The following is a 13,772-nucleotide window of genomic DNA, read 5'->3' on the forward strand; positions in this document are numbered from 1 at the left end:
AAGGCAGGCGCTAAACCGCTGACCCACCCAGGGATCCCCATCTTTTTTTTTTTAAGGCTGTATCTGTGAAAGGTCCAGGGATCACTAAGGCAGAATTCTAGAAACCAGGGGCATGGTTCTTGCTCTTACAAGGTCTTAGTAGAGCAATGATCATCCCTATATAAGGTTACAGTAAGTGAGGAGGTGACTGTTGCTGCATAAAAGCATTGTATCTGTTTTTAGTTGCTTAGGTTTTATCAATATATGGATAATAATAGAATGACTTTATACTACAGTGATAAACATAGACTTTTTATTCAGAAAGACAAGAGTTCGCTGTAATTACCCATTCCCTGACTTTGTTCCCTTACCTGTATAACGGGAATAAAATCATAAAGTTGATGTTAGAATTAATGGCCCGAACATATACAGCTTTTGGAGCCTAACACTAATTTAGGTACAATTATACTGTCTAACATTATTTAATAACTCTGGATCTTTTCTCTTTAATAAGCTCTTTTATAGAAAATATTTTATTCTTTTTTTTTTTTTAAGATTTTATTTACTTAAGAGACAGAGTGCAAGCACGCTGTAGAGAAGCAGCAGAGGGAGAGGGAGAAGCAGACTCCCCACTGAGTGGTGAGTACCAACGTGGGGCTCAATCCCAGGACACGGAGGATCATGACCTGAGCTGAAGGCAGACACTTACCTGACCGAGCCACCTATATTTTTTTATTTTCTAAGAAGGGGGAAAAAAAAACCCTCTAGAATATTAATGAACACTTCCTGAATACAAAGCCCTTAATTCCAAAGAAAGTTAATCTTCCACCAAATTTATATACTATTAATCCACTGAAGTCTCTAATAGTGGGCATTCTCACCTCCTCCAGCCAAAGTTCATGTGGTATATACTATTTGATCTCCTATTGTAGCCAAGAACTACAATTCTAGAAGATTACAGCTTAACTATGTGTCTATATTTGATATTCCCCCTCCCCATAAAAATGTTTTAAGAACATCACAAAATGGGAACTACAATAAATACTAATTACTTGCTACTATTGCTACTAATAACACTAAACACTACTATTACTACTCTACAAATAAGTCCTTACTATATACCACTCACAAGGAGCTTACTTGGACTAATCATTTATTTCCCCAATAATTCCATGAGGTAGGTTATGCCCACTTTTACTATTTCCATTGTACAGGCGGGAAAACTGAGGTAGAGCAAGCAGGATGCCCAAGGTAATATAGCTACTATGGGAGTGCCTGAGCTCATTTTTAACCCAGGCAGGAAAGCTCCAGTCTGTACCATTAACTATGATGATAAACTTCATTGCTTTCTTCATAAATAAAGGGCAGCTATTAGGTAAAAAGATTTTCAAAAATGTCTTTCTTTTGTCAGCAGCATTTTTAAGGAGGCACATATAATGTTTTGTGATGTTTGTGAAGAATGAAAGGATTTAACCAAGAAACCTGACAATATATAGCTGAAGAGAAGACGACCAGGTTAACAGCCCAGATGCAGGCAGCGGGATTCACATTAGCACTATTCTGCCCTTCACTCCACCCTCCTGAACTAATCAGAAATAAGCTGAAGACATAAAACATTTTTTATTTATTTTACACTAACTCTAAAATCAAAACCTAGATTAAAAGGGGATATGAAAAAAAAAAAGGGGGGGGGGATATGATCCAAGTTTTTTCCCAAAAACCACTGTTAGGACTTGGAAGAAGGTTTTAAGTAGGAATGTCACAACCTGCCTGCACACACTGAACCACAGATTCATCCATAAGAAAAATGTGTACAAAAGCCACTGCCATTTGCCATGAGGGTTCAAAACTTCAAGTTTCACTGAAAAGTTCCTTAATTCCTGATTCTTAAATATCACTAGAACTCTTAGGAATTTTGGAAGAAATGTAATGAATAAAAGCTTTTTTTTCCTGCTACAAAGAGAAAACTTGTCGTTTTATTAAAGTATTTACTTGTCTATTAATTGGGTATCTCATTCCAAACTTCCATAATTCCCCAAAACTTATTTACTAAATAAGAATTTAGAGATGTTATGTGTTAGTTATTGCTGTACTTTACAAGTATCAATTCATAAATATAAATACATGTGGGACTCACTTAAAACCACAAAATATTTTACTAGTAATATTTTTATATTTGAATTCCTCCATTCCATAAATATAAAAGCTGCACAAAGAGAGGGATTTTTGTATGTTTTGTACACTGCTATATGTCTCAAACAATGCTGATAAAAGAAATCTGTGATTTAGGGGTACCTGGGTTGCTCAGTTGGTTAAGCATCTGCCTTCAACTCAGATCAAAAATTTAATGAAAAAAAATTGTGATTTAGACTTTTTTTTTTTTTTTTTTATGATAGTCACACACACACAGAGAGAGAGAGAGAGAGAGGCAGACACACAGGCAGAGGGAGAAGCAGGCTCCATGCACCGGGAGCCCGACGTGGGATTCGATCCCGGGTCTCCAGGATCGCGCTCTGGGCCAAAGGCAGGCGCCAAACCGCTGCGCCACCCAGGGATCCCGACTTTTTCTTTTTTTTTTTTTAAGATTTTATTTATTTATTTATGAGAGAGGCAGAGACATAGGCAGAGGGAGAAGCAGGTTCCATGCAGGGAGCCAGACGTGGGACTCGATTCCGGGACTCCGGGATCATGTCCTGAGCCAAAGGCAGACACTTAACCACTGAGCCACCCAGGCATCCCTGTGATTTAGATTATAAACAAAACAGTGTCCCACTCCTACTGAGCCTTTCCTTAAAAAAAAAAAAAAAAAAAAAAAAGATTTTAGGGGCAGCCCAGGTGGCCCAGCGGTTTAGCACCGCCTTCAGCCCAGGGCGTGATCCTGGAGACCCGTGATCGAGTCCCAAGTCAGGCTCCCTGCATGGAGCCTGCTTCTCCCTCTGCCTGTGTCTCTGCCTCTCTCTTCTGTGTGTCTCTCATGAATAAACAAAATCTTAAAAAAAAAAAAAAAGATTTTATTCTTATTTACCTGACAGAGAGAACACACAAGTAGGAGAGCAGCAGAGGGAGCAGACTCCCCGCTGAGCATGGAGCCCGAATCCAGGCTCAATCCCAGGACCCTAGGATCATGACGTGAGCTGAAGGCAGCCACTTAACCCATTGAGCCCCTCAAGATTTTAAGTAATCTCTACACACAATGTGGGGCTCAAACTTAGATCCCCCAGTTGCATGTTCTACCAGTTGAGCCAGCCAGGTACCCCTGAGCCTTTCCAATTTTTTCTTCATAGCACAGACCTGGAATATCGTAACTTACAACTTATGTGCACACTAGAATAGAAGGTCTATGAAACACTCATTCTCTATCTTCAGCACCAAAGCTAGGAATCAATAAATATTTGATCAATCAGTGAAGGTTTAGTCTGTCAGCCCACCTCTCCCCACTGGAGTATAAACATCAGGAGGGCAGGGACTCTTCACAGCTATGTTTTAAAATCTAGAAGATGCACCTAATAAATATTTTAGCTTCTGGTTTCTGTTTTCCACTCCAAATATTCTAACCTAACCACATCAACATAGCAATATGAAAGTGCCAAAAAGGGAAAATCTAGAGAGGCAGGAATGACAAACAATCTTTCCCTAAGTTAAGAGATCAATATTCTTTACTGTGTAGCATAAATTTAAGGGCTTTCATGCATGGAATGTGACCTCAGTCTCCCCACTCTGTATTCATCCCTATGCCTTTTCTTTAAGTAGGCTCCATGCCCGTCCTAGAGCCCAACATGGGACTTAAACTCAAACCCTGAGATCAAGACCTAAGTGAGATCAAGTCAGATGCTTACCCAACTGAGCCACCCAGGCTGCTTCTTGTCCCCATATCTTAATCTCATAGCTGAACTCTCTCTCATCATCATGATTCTCATGAACACAAAGTCCCAAAGCCTACTCAGTTATTCCTCTTACAGAAAGGGCTTGCTCTTAATTCCTTGTGAAAATCTTACCCATCTCCAATATCACCTTCCAAGAAAAGCCATCTTTTTCATTCAGCAAGTATTTACTAATTATATATCAGGTGCTGGCAACTGTAATATACCACTTCAAGAAAAAAATAAATATGTAGGAAAAATATGAAGGAATAGGCATCAAATATATGCTTATAACACCTTAATTCTTTTTTTTTAAGATTTTATTTTTTCATTCATGTCAGAGAGAGAGAGAGAGAGAAAGAGAGGCAGAGACACAGGCAGAGGAAGAAGCAGGCTCCACGCAGCCTGACGCGGGACGTGATCTGGGGACTCCAGGATCATGCCCTGGGCCGAAGGCAGGCACTAAACCGCTGAGCCACCCAGGGATCCCCGTAACATCTTAATTCCGTATATAAAGAACACATTTTTAAAGTTTCAGAAAATATATTTAGCTTTACTTAATAAAGCAAAAAAAAGTAGGCTTTTTGAAAAAGAAAAGCCTTTCAATCAATGACCAAAATTAGGTTAACTGGACATTTGGTATATTGAGGTTCCAGAGTAAACGAATACACCTTTATGTCCATCAACTGAGAAAAAAATAACATTTAGGGATCCCTGGGTGGCGCAGCGGTTTGGCGCCTGCCTTTGGCCCAGGGCGCGATCCTGGAGACCCGGGATCAAATACCACATCAGGCTCCTGGTGCATGGAGCCTGCTTCTCCCTCTGCCTGTGTCTCTGCCCCTCTCTCTCTCTCTCTCTCTCTGTGACTATCATAAATAAATAAAAATTAAAAAAAATAACATTTAATAAATTTTTTTTAAGATTTCATTTATTTATTCATGAGAGATACACACAGAGAGAGGCAGAGGGAAAAGCAGGCTCCATGCAGGAAGACCGACGTGGGACTCGATCCCAGAACCCCAGGATCACACCCTGAGCCGAAGGCAGATGCTTAACTGCTGAGCCACCCAGGCATCCCACATTTAATAAGTCTTTTAGAATAAATACCTCTTGAAAACCAGGGACATTCCAAGTAATGGAAATAAGTGATGTCTATCTGAAGATGGTATAAAGCCAGCTAGCTCAAAACCATATTTTTACGAGGATATGAAAACTAAAAATGGGCTTAGAAAAGAGCAAAAAATATTCTAGTATTTGTGAAAATATTCTAATACCTATTCTTTAACATTCTAATACTGAGAGAATAGGAACTAGTATACAATATTACTGAGCTGTAAAATAACAGTTTTATTCAAAATTAATATAAGAGCTTCATAAAATTTGTGACAACACAGACCCTTGGCATATGTTTGAGAAACAGTACACCATATAATAAAATCAAGCATGAATGGTAAAGAATAAACGAGTAACTGACCTCAAGCCCTCCTTCCATCATCGGAACAATCAAAACAAACTGATAGTGCATACAAACCAAAACTGCACTTACCTTAAGAGGCTGAGGGCCTCTCAATCCCGTTTGTCCTCCCATCTGAGGAGAGCCTTGCTGTAGGGGCTCAGTCATTAAACTGCCAGCATTTCCCATGCCTGGGTTTGGGTACTGCATATTAGGTCGCCCCCGGCCTGCTCCAATTGAACCGTTCATGACTTGATTAGGCATCATCCCCTGTCCATTGCCTGCATTCAACATTCCAGGATTCATGCCAGCATTCATCCCTGTGTTCATTCCCATGGCAGGCTGATTTACTGGACTGTTCATCATACCTGCTGCAGATGGCGTAGGACCCTGATTTGGTCCACTAGTGCCCATCCCCATGTTGGGAGAAGTCAAGCCTGCCTGCGCCATTGGGCTTTTAACCATGCTATTTATCAAACCTAATCCAGGACTGTTCTGTTGGGGCTGGCTGGCCATGCCTTGGCCTGGGCCACCAACCCCCATATTGAGGTTAGGGGAACTACCAGACCGTAGCAATTCTGACAGTTGTTTATGTTTAGAGGCTGCATCTTGTACTATGCCAAGACTTGTCTGAAGCTGACTAATATCACCACCATTGGTTAGTCCCAATTCTGTAGAGTTGATTAATTCATCTGGTAAGTCATGCTCCAAATCAAATAGAGAGCCAAAATCTAAAAGGAAAGAGAAAAGATAAAGGTTAAAGTTGACAGAATCAAAATTATAAATTGCTCTATGCTTTGTTCTGGATAAGCATTAAATATTTTCTTTTTCTTTCTTTTTTTTTTTTTTTTTAAGATTTTATTTATTTATTCATGAGAGACACACAGAGACAGGCAGAGACACAGGCAGAGGGAGAAGCAGGCTCCCTGCAGGGAGCCCGATGTGGGATTCAATCCCGGTACTCCAAGATCATGCCCTGGGCCAAAGGCAGGTGCTAAACCACTGAGCCACCCCGGGATCCCCAGCATTAAATATTTTCAAACCTCACTCCATGGGATACTATTTGTACTGCAGTCTTTCATATTATACTAAAAAAAATGTTACATATGTATTTAAAAATTAGAGAATATTTGATCATGTCAACAAGTTTAAACACTTATGAACTGTACCTAAAACCAAAGGAAAAAGGATTAAATGTTAGCACAACACCCATTATGAGTTGCTGAGTTTGTACCCATGATCATGAAAAAGATAAAAAAATTTTTAATATTCCAGAATTCCTTATAAGAGGTTAAAATAACTTATCTATACACAAACTAAATTCAGAATGAAATAAAATATTTGAAATACAATACTAAAGACAACTGATGGTTTCTTGATCTTTTGGCTAAAATCAAGTGAAGACAATGGATACAAAAGATCCACCATTTGCAAAACATTCACTGTGAGCTTCACGAAGACAGGTTCTATCTGCTGTTCTTTACCAAGTGCCTATTACAGTGCCTGCCACAAAACAAGTCCTTGATCTGAGTGAATTCCCTTTCACCTGACCTCAGCCTGCAAGATTAGTTTTCCTTAATCAAAATCTTGCTGTAATAGGATACAAAACCATGCCTCTAGCTCCTTCAACAACATACAAATCACCCTGACCCCACAAAAAAAGAATATGCAAATTATGGATTAATTCAGAGTTTCTCAATCTTGGCATTACTGAATATTTTGGGCTGGATATTCTTTGTTGTGGGGGAAGAGGAGATTGTCCTATACATTGTAAGATATGCAGCAGATCCTTGGTCTCTCTCAATGCCAGTGGTACCCCTACCCCATTTGTGACAATAATGTCTCCAAAAATTACCAAATGTCCACCGGAAGGAAAGAATTGTCCCTGGTTGATCTGTGGAATTAACAGTATTAACTCATTATACAGAATGAGGTGTTTTGAGGTTTTGTTTTGTTTTTTTTCCTTTTAATTCCCCAAGTAGCTTTCACATTAACAAAGCCTAATTGGGTATTTAATAATTAGATATACGTGGCTCTACAACTGATTATACTATTAAAAGACCATTCCTTGAAGACAAGATACCACTTAGTAATGATCTACTTGGTCCAATTAGTGTTGGTTCCTAAGCACAATTCTTCCCATATGTGCCCTTCCTATTTTAAGAGGATTCTATAATGGCACTGAAATTATCTGTGTATCTGTCTCTCTCTCCTCCTTCCTGCTATCTCTTACTTCCACCACCCCTTAATGCCACCTCTGCATACAGACTGTAGCTTTTTGTGAAGGACAAGTCTCACCACTTATACACCAACTCCCTGCCTAATGTCCAACACACTTAAGCATCTGGTCATATTATAATTGCTCTCAATCACATCCCAGGATCACAGGGCATGATTCAAAGTCCAGACTTTTATAGTTTTATTATTTCCTTTTGAAAAATCATTTTGTGCTCTTCCACTATAAAACGTACCTTAGTTGTTTTGGAATACAAATAAAGTTTTATTTTTTTAAAGATTATATTTATTTATTCATGAGAGACAGAGAGAGAGGCAGAGACACAGGCAGAGGGAGAAGCAGGCTCCATGCAGAGAGCCTGACGTGGGACTCGATCCAGGGTCTCCAGGATCACGCCCTGGGCTGCAGGCGGCGCTAAACCGCTGCACCACCGGGGCTGCCCTCATTTAGAAATTTTAAAAAGTGCACATAAGTGATGAGAGGAAATCACAAAAGAAAAAGTAACACTACATTTTAAAACTTTTTTTTTTTACATTTTAAAACTTAAATAAAGAATAGAGATATAAATTAATGAGTTAACTAGCCAAGTTATTTCTTTTTTAAGATTTTATTTATTTATTCATGGGAGACACGGAGAGAGAGGCAGAGACACAGGCAGAGGGAGAAGCAGGCTCCATGCAGGGAGCCTGACATGGGACTCGATCCCGGGTTTCCAGGATCACACCCTGGGCCATAGGCGGCGCTAAACCGCTGTGCCACCGGGGCTGCCCTAGCCAAGTTACTATGTCAGAAAAAGAACAGCAGCAAGATAACCAAAGATAAAAGAATTATCAACAAAAGAGAAAAGGAGAGATGCAACTGAGAGGGTACCAACAAAACCAGAAAACGCTGGTTCTTTGAAGAAGAGAAATAAATTTCTGGGAAAGTTAAGGAAAAAAGAAAAAACAGAAAGCAATACAGCTCATAACTTTACACAAAAAATTGAAGAGACAAAAATGGGTATGTTCCTGAAAAAATATTCACCAAACCTTAATCAAAAAGAAATTCTGCGGCAGCCCTGGTGGTGCAGCAGTTTAGCGCCGCCTGCAGCCCAGGGCATGATCCTGGAGACCCAGGATCGAATCCCACATCAGGCTCCCTGCGTGGAGCCTGCTTCTCCCTCTGCCTGTGTCTCTGCCTCTCTCTCTCTCTGTGTCTCTATGAATGAATAAATAAAATCTAAAAAAAAAAAAAAATTCTGTAGGATAAATGTCCCAGTTTCTGAAACAAATCAATGACATGAAGGAAAAATGTAAGGGAATGTGAGGAGTTCTTATTACAGATCCAACAACTAGGTATGTCCTGTTTGGATCCTGCAAACCAACTATAAAAAACAAACAAACACACACACACACATTTTTAAGAAGAGAATCAGGGAGGGGCACCTGGCTCAGTTGAGCATCCTACTCTTGGTTTCACCTCAGGTCACGATCTCAGGGTTGTGCAATCGAGCTCCTCATTGGGCTCTGTGCTCAGCAAGGAAGTCGGCTTAAGATTCTTTGTCCCTCCCTCTCCTTCTGCCCTTCGCAGTGACACTCTCTCAAATAAATAATAAAGTCTTAAAAAGAAAAAGAATTAGGAAAATAAAGCATGACTGAGTGGTGGGTAATATTAAATTACCAATTTTGATGGGTGTGGTAACAGCATAGTTACTATGTTAAAACAAATCCTTTTAACTAAGAGATACATATTAAGGCATTTCTGGTGAAATGACTTGTCTGGGATTTGCTATAAAACACCCCAGCAAAAAAAGAAAGGAGGGAGCATGTATGTGCGTACAAAAATAACTTGAAGTAACACACACGGGAATTCCTTTATACTATTCTATTAAATTGAAACTTCCCATTTAAATAAGTTTAAAAGAAGGAGACATAGAAAGCTTGAATTATCCTGTTACTATTAAGGGAATAGTCTGGAGGTGCCTGGGTGGTGCAATCAGTTAAGAATCTGATTCTTGGTTTTGGCTCAGGTCATGATCTCAGGGTCATTAAGATTGAGTCCTGCATCAGGCTCCTCCTGCTCAGGGAAGTCTGCTTGGGATTCTCCCTCCTTCTCCCCCTGCCCCTCCCCTAGTTCACATGCCCACATGCAAGAGCACTCTGAAAGTAAGAAAAGAAAGAGTCTATTTTAATCACTGGCTAATCTTCCCATAAGGAAAATACCAGATATAAATGTTTTTACAGGGATGTCCTACCGAACTTTAAAGTAAGACAATTCAACCTCAAACACTTCTAGAAAATAGAATATTCTAAAAAATCACACGGCCAGTACAAGAAAAGAAAATCATGAACATAAGCAAAAACTCAACCCCCTCAAACAAAAACAAATCCCTAGCAAATCAAATTCATCAGCGTCTTTAAAAAGTACTGTAATGGGAATAGATAGATAGATAGAAATGTGATGGGACGCCTAGGTCGCTCAGCAGTTGAGCATCCGCCTTTAGCTCAGAATGTGATCCCACAGTTCTGGGATCGAGTCCCGCATCAGGCTCCTGCATGGAGCTTACTTCTCTTCCCTCTGCCTGTGTCTCCCTCTCTCTGTGTGTCTCTCATAAATAAATAAGAGAAAAAAAAACAAAAAACAAAAAACTACAGCCATCAAAAAAGTGATGGGAACTTCCTTAAATTGATAAAAAGGTTCCTTCCAAAACCTAAAAACTGACAGCAAATATGCATTAATGGACCAACATCAAAAGTCTCTTTAGCATAAGAACAAGATAAATATACCCATGACAAACATTTCTAATTCAACACTGTACTGGAACATCTAGCCAAAGCAATAAATACAAGAAAAATTACACATTCAGTGCAATGCCAATCAAAATCCTAACAGTTTTTCAGAGAACCAGACAAAAGAACTCTCATGTACACACAGAAGAGGCTAGTTTCTCCCTCTGTATAATAGGAAAGTACCTACTTCATAGATTATTTATAAGGATTAAATAAGTTAATATACTTATTTAGAATAGTGCCTGACACATATTAAACACCATGAAAATGTTTCATCTATTATTATTCAATGGAATCATTACCTAATTGGCAGACAAAACAATCTTATAATGAGAATGAACTTTTATCAGGCACTTTCAATGTGTCAGGCATTGTTCTTGGCACTTCAATAATTGTATCATTCCCACTAATCTTCTCAACAATATCAAAAGTAGGTAAGAGTGACACAGAATTCACTGAGCAGAAATCCACTTCAGTAATACGGAAGTCTTACTTGGGGCACAAGAATCTCAAGGGTTTTTTTTAATATTTATTTATCTATTTATGATAGACACAGAAAGAGAGAGAGAGAGGCAGAGACAAAGGAGGAGGGAGAAGCAGGCTCCATGCCGGGAGCCCGACGTGGGACTCGATCCTGGGACTCCAGGATCGCGCCCTGGGCCAAAGGCAGGCGCCAAACCGCTGAGCCACCCAGGGATCCCCCGAATCTCAAGGATTTTAATTTAACCTGTACTATAGCCAAATCTACTGCATTTGATTGCTGTTTCAGGTTTATGCAAAAACAGTTCACATCACATTACAAAGTTAAGCTCCACTGTGAAGACAAACAGGAGGATTTACACTGGTAGACCCTGAAGATAAAAGTTTAGGATTTTTCTTTTTTTAATGGCAATTCTGTACTTTTAAAAAGATTTTATTTTTTTATTCACGAGAGACCGAGAGAGAGGCAGAGACATAGGCAGAGGAAGAACCAGGCTCCCTGCGGGGAGCCTGATGTGAGACTCCATCCCAGCACCCCAGGATCAAAACCCAAGCCAAAAGCAGGATGCTCAACCACTGAGCCACCCAGGCGTCCCAATCCTGTACTTCCAATAGACCTAAATTGTAGTTACTACTACTCAGGTTTCAACTCAAAGATTGATCCTGTTTCCTAAGATGACTCTCAACCTCATTTATGCACTTCCTTTCTTCATCTTTTGTTATAACTAAACATCTGTGTACATCTTACTTCATTACCAAATTATAAATATCTGAAGGATAAAGGTTATTTCACTTTATTTATTTATAAATGAGAGAGAGAGAGAGCAGGTGCGAGCACGTGTAGAGTCAAAAGAATCTCAAGCAGACTCCCCACTCAACAAGGAAGCTGGTCATGGGGCTCTACTGCACAGCCCAGAGAGCATGAGCTGAGCCAAAATCAAGAGTTGGATGCTTAACCAACTGAGCCACCCAGGCACCCCAAGGGTTGCATTTAATAAATATTTACATTTCTCACAAGATCTAACATATGCTCACAGAATTAAATGTATCCAGCAATTCTAAAATTGAATATTGTAATTATATCTTATTTGGCATTTATAACTTAATAAAAGTTCTCTTACCTCTACTTAAAACACTTTCAACAGCTATGCTGATTAAATTTGAGAGACTGTAAAAGTCATATATACTTTATCAAACACTCTTATTTCATCTAATATCATGAACAGTCATTATTACTCCTAAGCTACTTTGCACCTCAAAGCTCTGGATGTATATGATTCCTAAATGCCATCAGCTATCATTGTTATCTATAACTTGGCACTGCTCAGGGAGTCCAAATATCTGGATTTAAACCCAATTCTATAAGCTGACCTCATTTAGCAACTGTGAGCTAAAGTCACCTCTTCCACCAAAAAAGACAGTAAAACTTTGTCTACCCTCTTCATGGAGTTTTGTTGTTCTCTTTTTAGGGCTAGATGAGTGTCTACTGAGAAAGGGAAATTCACACAGAAGATGATTCTGGTGTCCCTGGCTGAGAATCTGAACACCTGATGAGAAATTTCAGAACCTCCTATCCAGAAGGAGGGGCCAGGATAATGTCCAGGGTGAGTCCTTACCCACAACTTTGTCAAAACAACAAATGGAACCCATGGTCTAAAACTAGTAGAAAAGCAAGTCCCAAACTAAAAGCAATATGTATTGAAAATGCAAAGGAAAAACATAATTTTTTAAAAAGATGTGTTCGTTGGTTTGTTTATTTATTTATTATAGACACATGGGGGGGGGCACGCAGAGACACAGGCAGAGGGAGAAGCAGCAGGCTCCATGCAGGGAGCCTGATGTGGGACTCGATCCCAGGACTCCAGGATCACACCCTGGGCAGAAGGCAGGCGCAAAATCACTGAGCCACCCAGGGAAAAACAGAATTTAAAAATTTATTATCACGGGGATCCCTGGGTGGCTCAGCAGTTGGCGCCTGCCTTTGGCCTAGGGCGCGATCCTGGAGTCCTGGGATCAAGTCCCGCATCGCATCGGGCTCCCGGCATGGAGCCTGCTTCTCCCTCTGCCTGTGTCTCTGTCTCTCTATCATAAATAAATAAATAAATAAGTAAATAAATAAATAAATAAATAAATAAATAAATAAAATCTTTAAAATAAATAAATAAAAAATAAAAATTTAATATCACAATTTAGGAAATCCTACTGAATGGTGGGTTTTAGTACTGACCAGCCTCAATTTCATGCTTGTTACTAATAAGCTCTTCAAGTTCTTCCTTATTCTTCAAGGAAAGGGAGAAAAATGAAGGTTCAAATAAATCATCTTCTCAGGCCCCCATGTGAACTTGCCCTTCATAGGGATTAGTTCAGATCAGCTGAATAAAATTGAATGTTCAGCAAACATGAGAAACCTAGAAGGTCCCTTAACCTAAGGGTTTGGAATTTTTATTCTAAAGAGATAATTGATCTACTTAAGAATTTTAAGCAAAAATATGGTATGAACAAATTTGTATTTATCAGAGCCCACTCGAGTAAACAAGATGAAGAATGAATTGGACAGGGATTCCTGGGTGGCGCAGCGGTTTGGCGCCTGCCTTTGGCCCAGGGCACAATCCTGGAGACCCGGGATCGAATCCCACGTCGGGCTCCCGGTGCATGGAGCCTGCTTCTCCCTCTGCCTGTGTCTCTGCCTCTCTCTCTCTCTCTGTGTGACTATCATAAATAAATAAAAATTAAAAAAAAAAAAAAGAATGAATTGGACAGATAAGTCTGGAGTCAGAGACTGGTCAGGAGGCTGCTGCTGGAGAAGTAACAAAAACTAGCAGTTAATCCTGGAGCAGAAGTACTAAATGGGCAGAGGCATCAAAGATGCCAATCAAAAAGAACTCTTTCTGACTGACTATAGGTAGGAGGTTAAGAAAAAAGACATGGATGAGTCCTAAGTTCCTGGGTTGGACAGCCTAAGAGTAGATAGGGGCTCTGTTATACAGATGAACAAT

General features: G+C 39.7%; 1 protein-coding gene across 2 annotated transcripts in view; it reads right to left on the reverse strand.

The window, feature by feature from the left end:
• The window catches only part of EP300 (E1A binding protein p300), an 80,458-nt gene that overhangs the window by 54,814 nt on the left and 11,872 nt on the right, over nt 1-13,772 (reverse strand). For both annotated transcript variants that reach the window (XM_072843801.1, XM_072843800.1), the window contains exon 2: nt 5,386-6,023. In XM_072843801.1, coding sequence (XP_072699902.1) covers nt 5,386-6,023 — 638 coding nt within the window. The remainder of the gene's footprint in view (nt 1-5,385; nt 6,024-13,772) is intronic.

The sequence above is a fragment of the Canis lupus genome, chromosome 11 (genome assembly GCF_048164855.1).
Source record: "Canis lupus baileyi chromosome 11, mCanLup2.hap1, whole genome shotgun sequence".
Taxonomy (NCBI): Eukaryota; Metazoa; Chordata; class Mammalia; order Carnivora; family Canidae; genus Canis; species Canis lupus.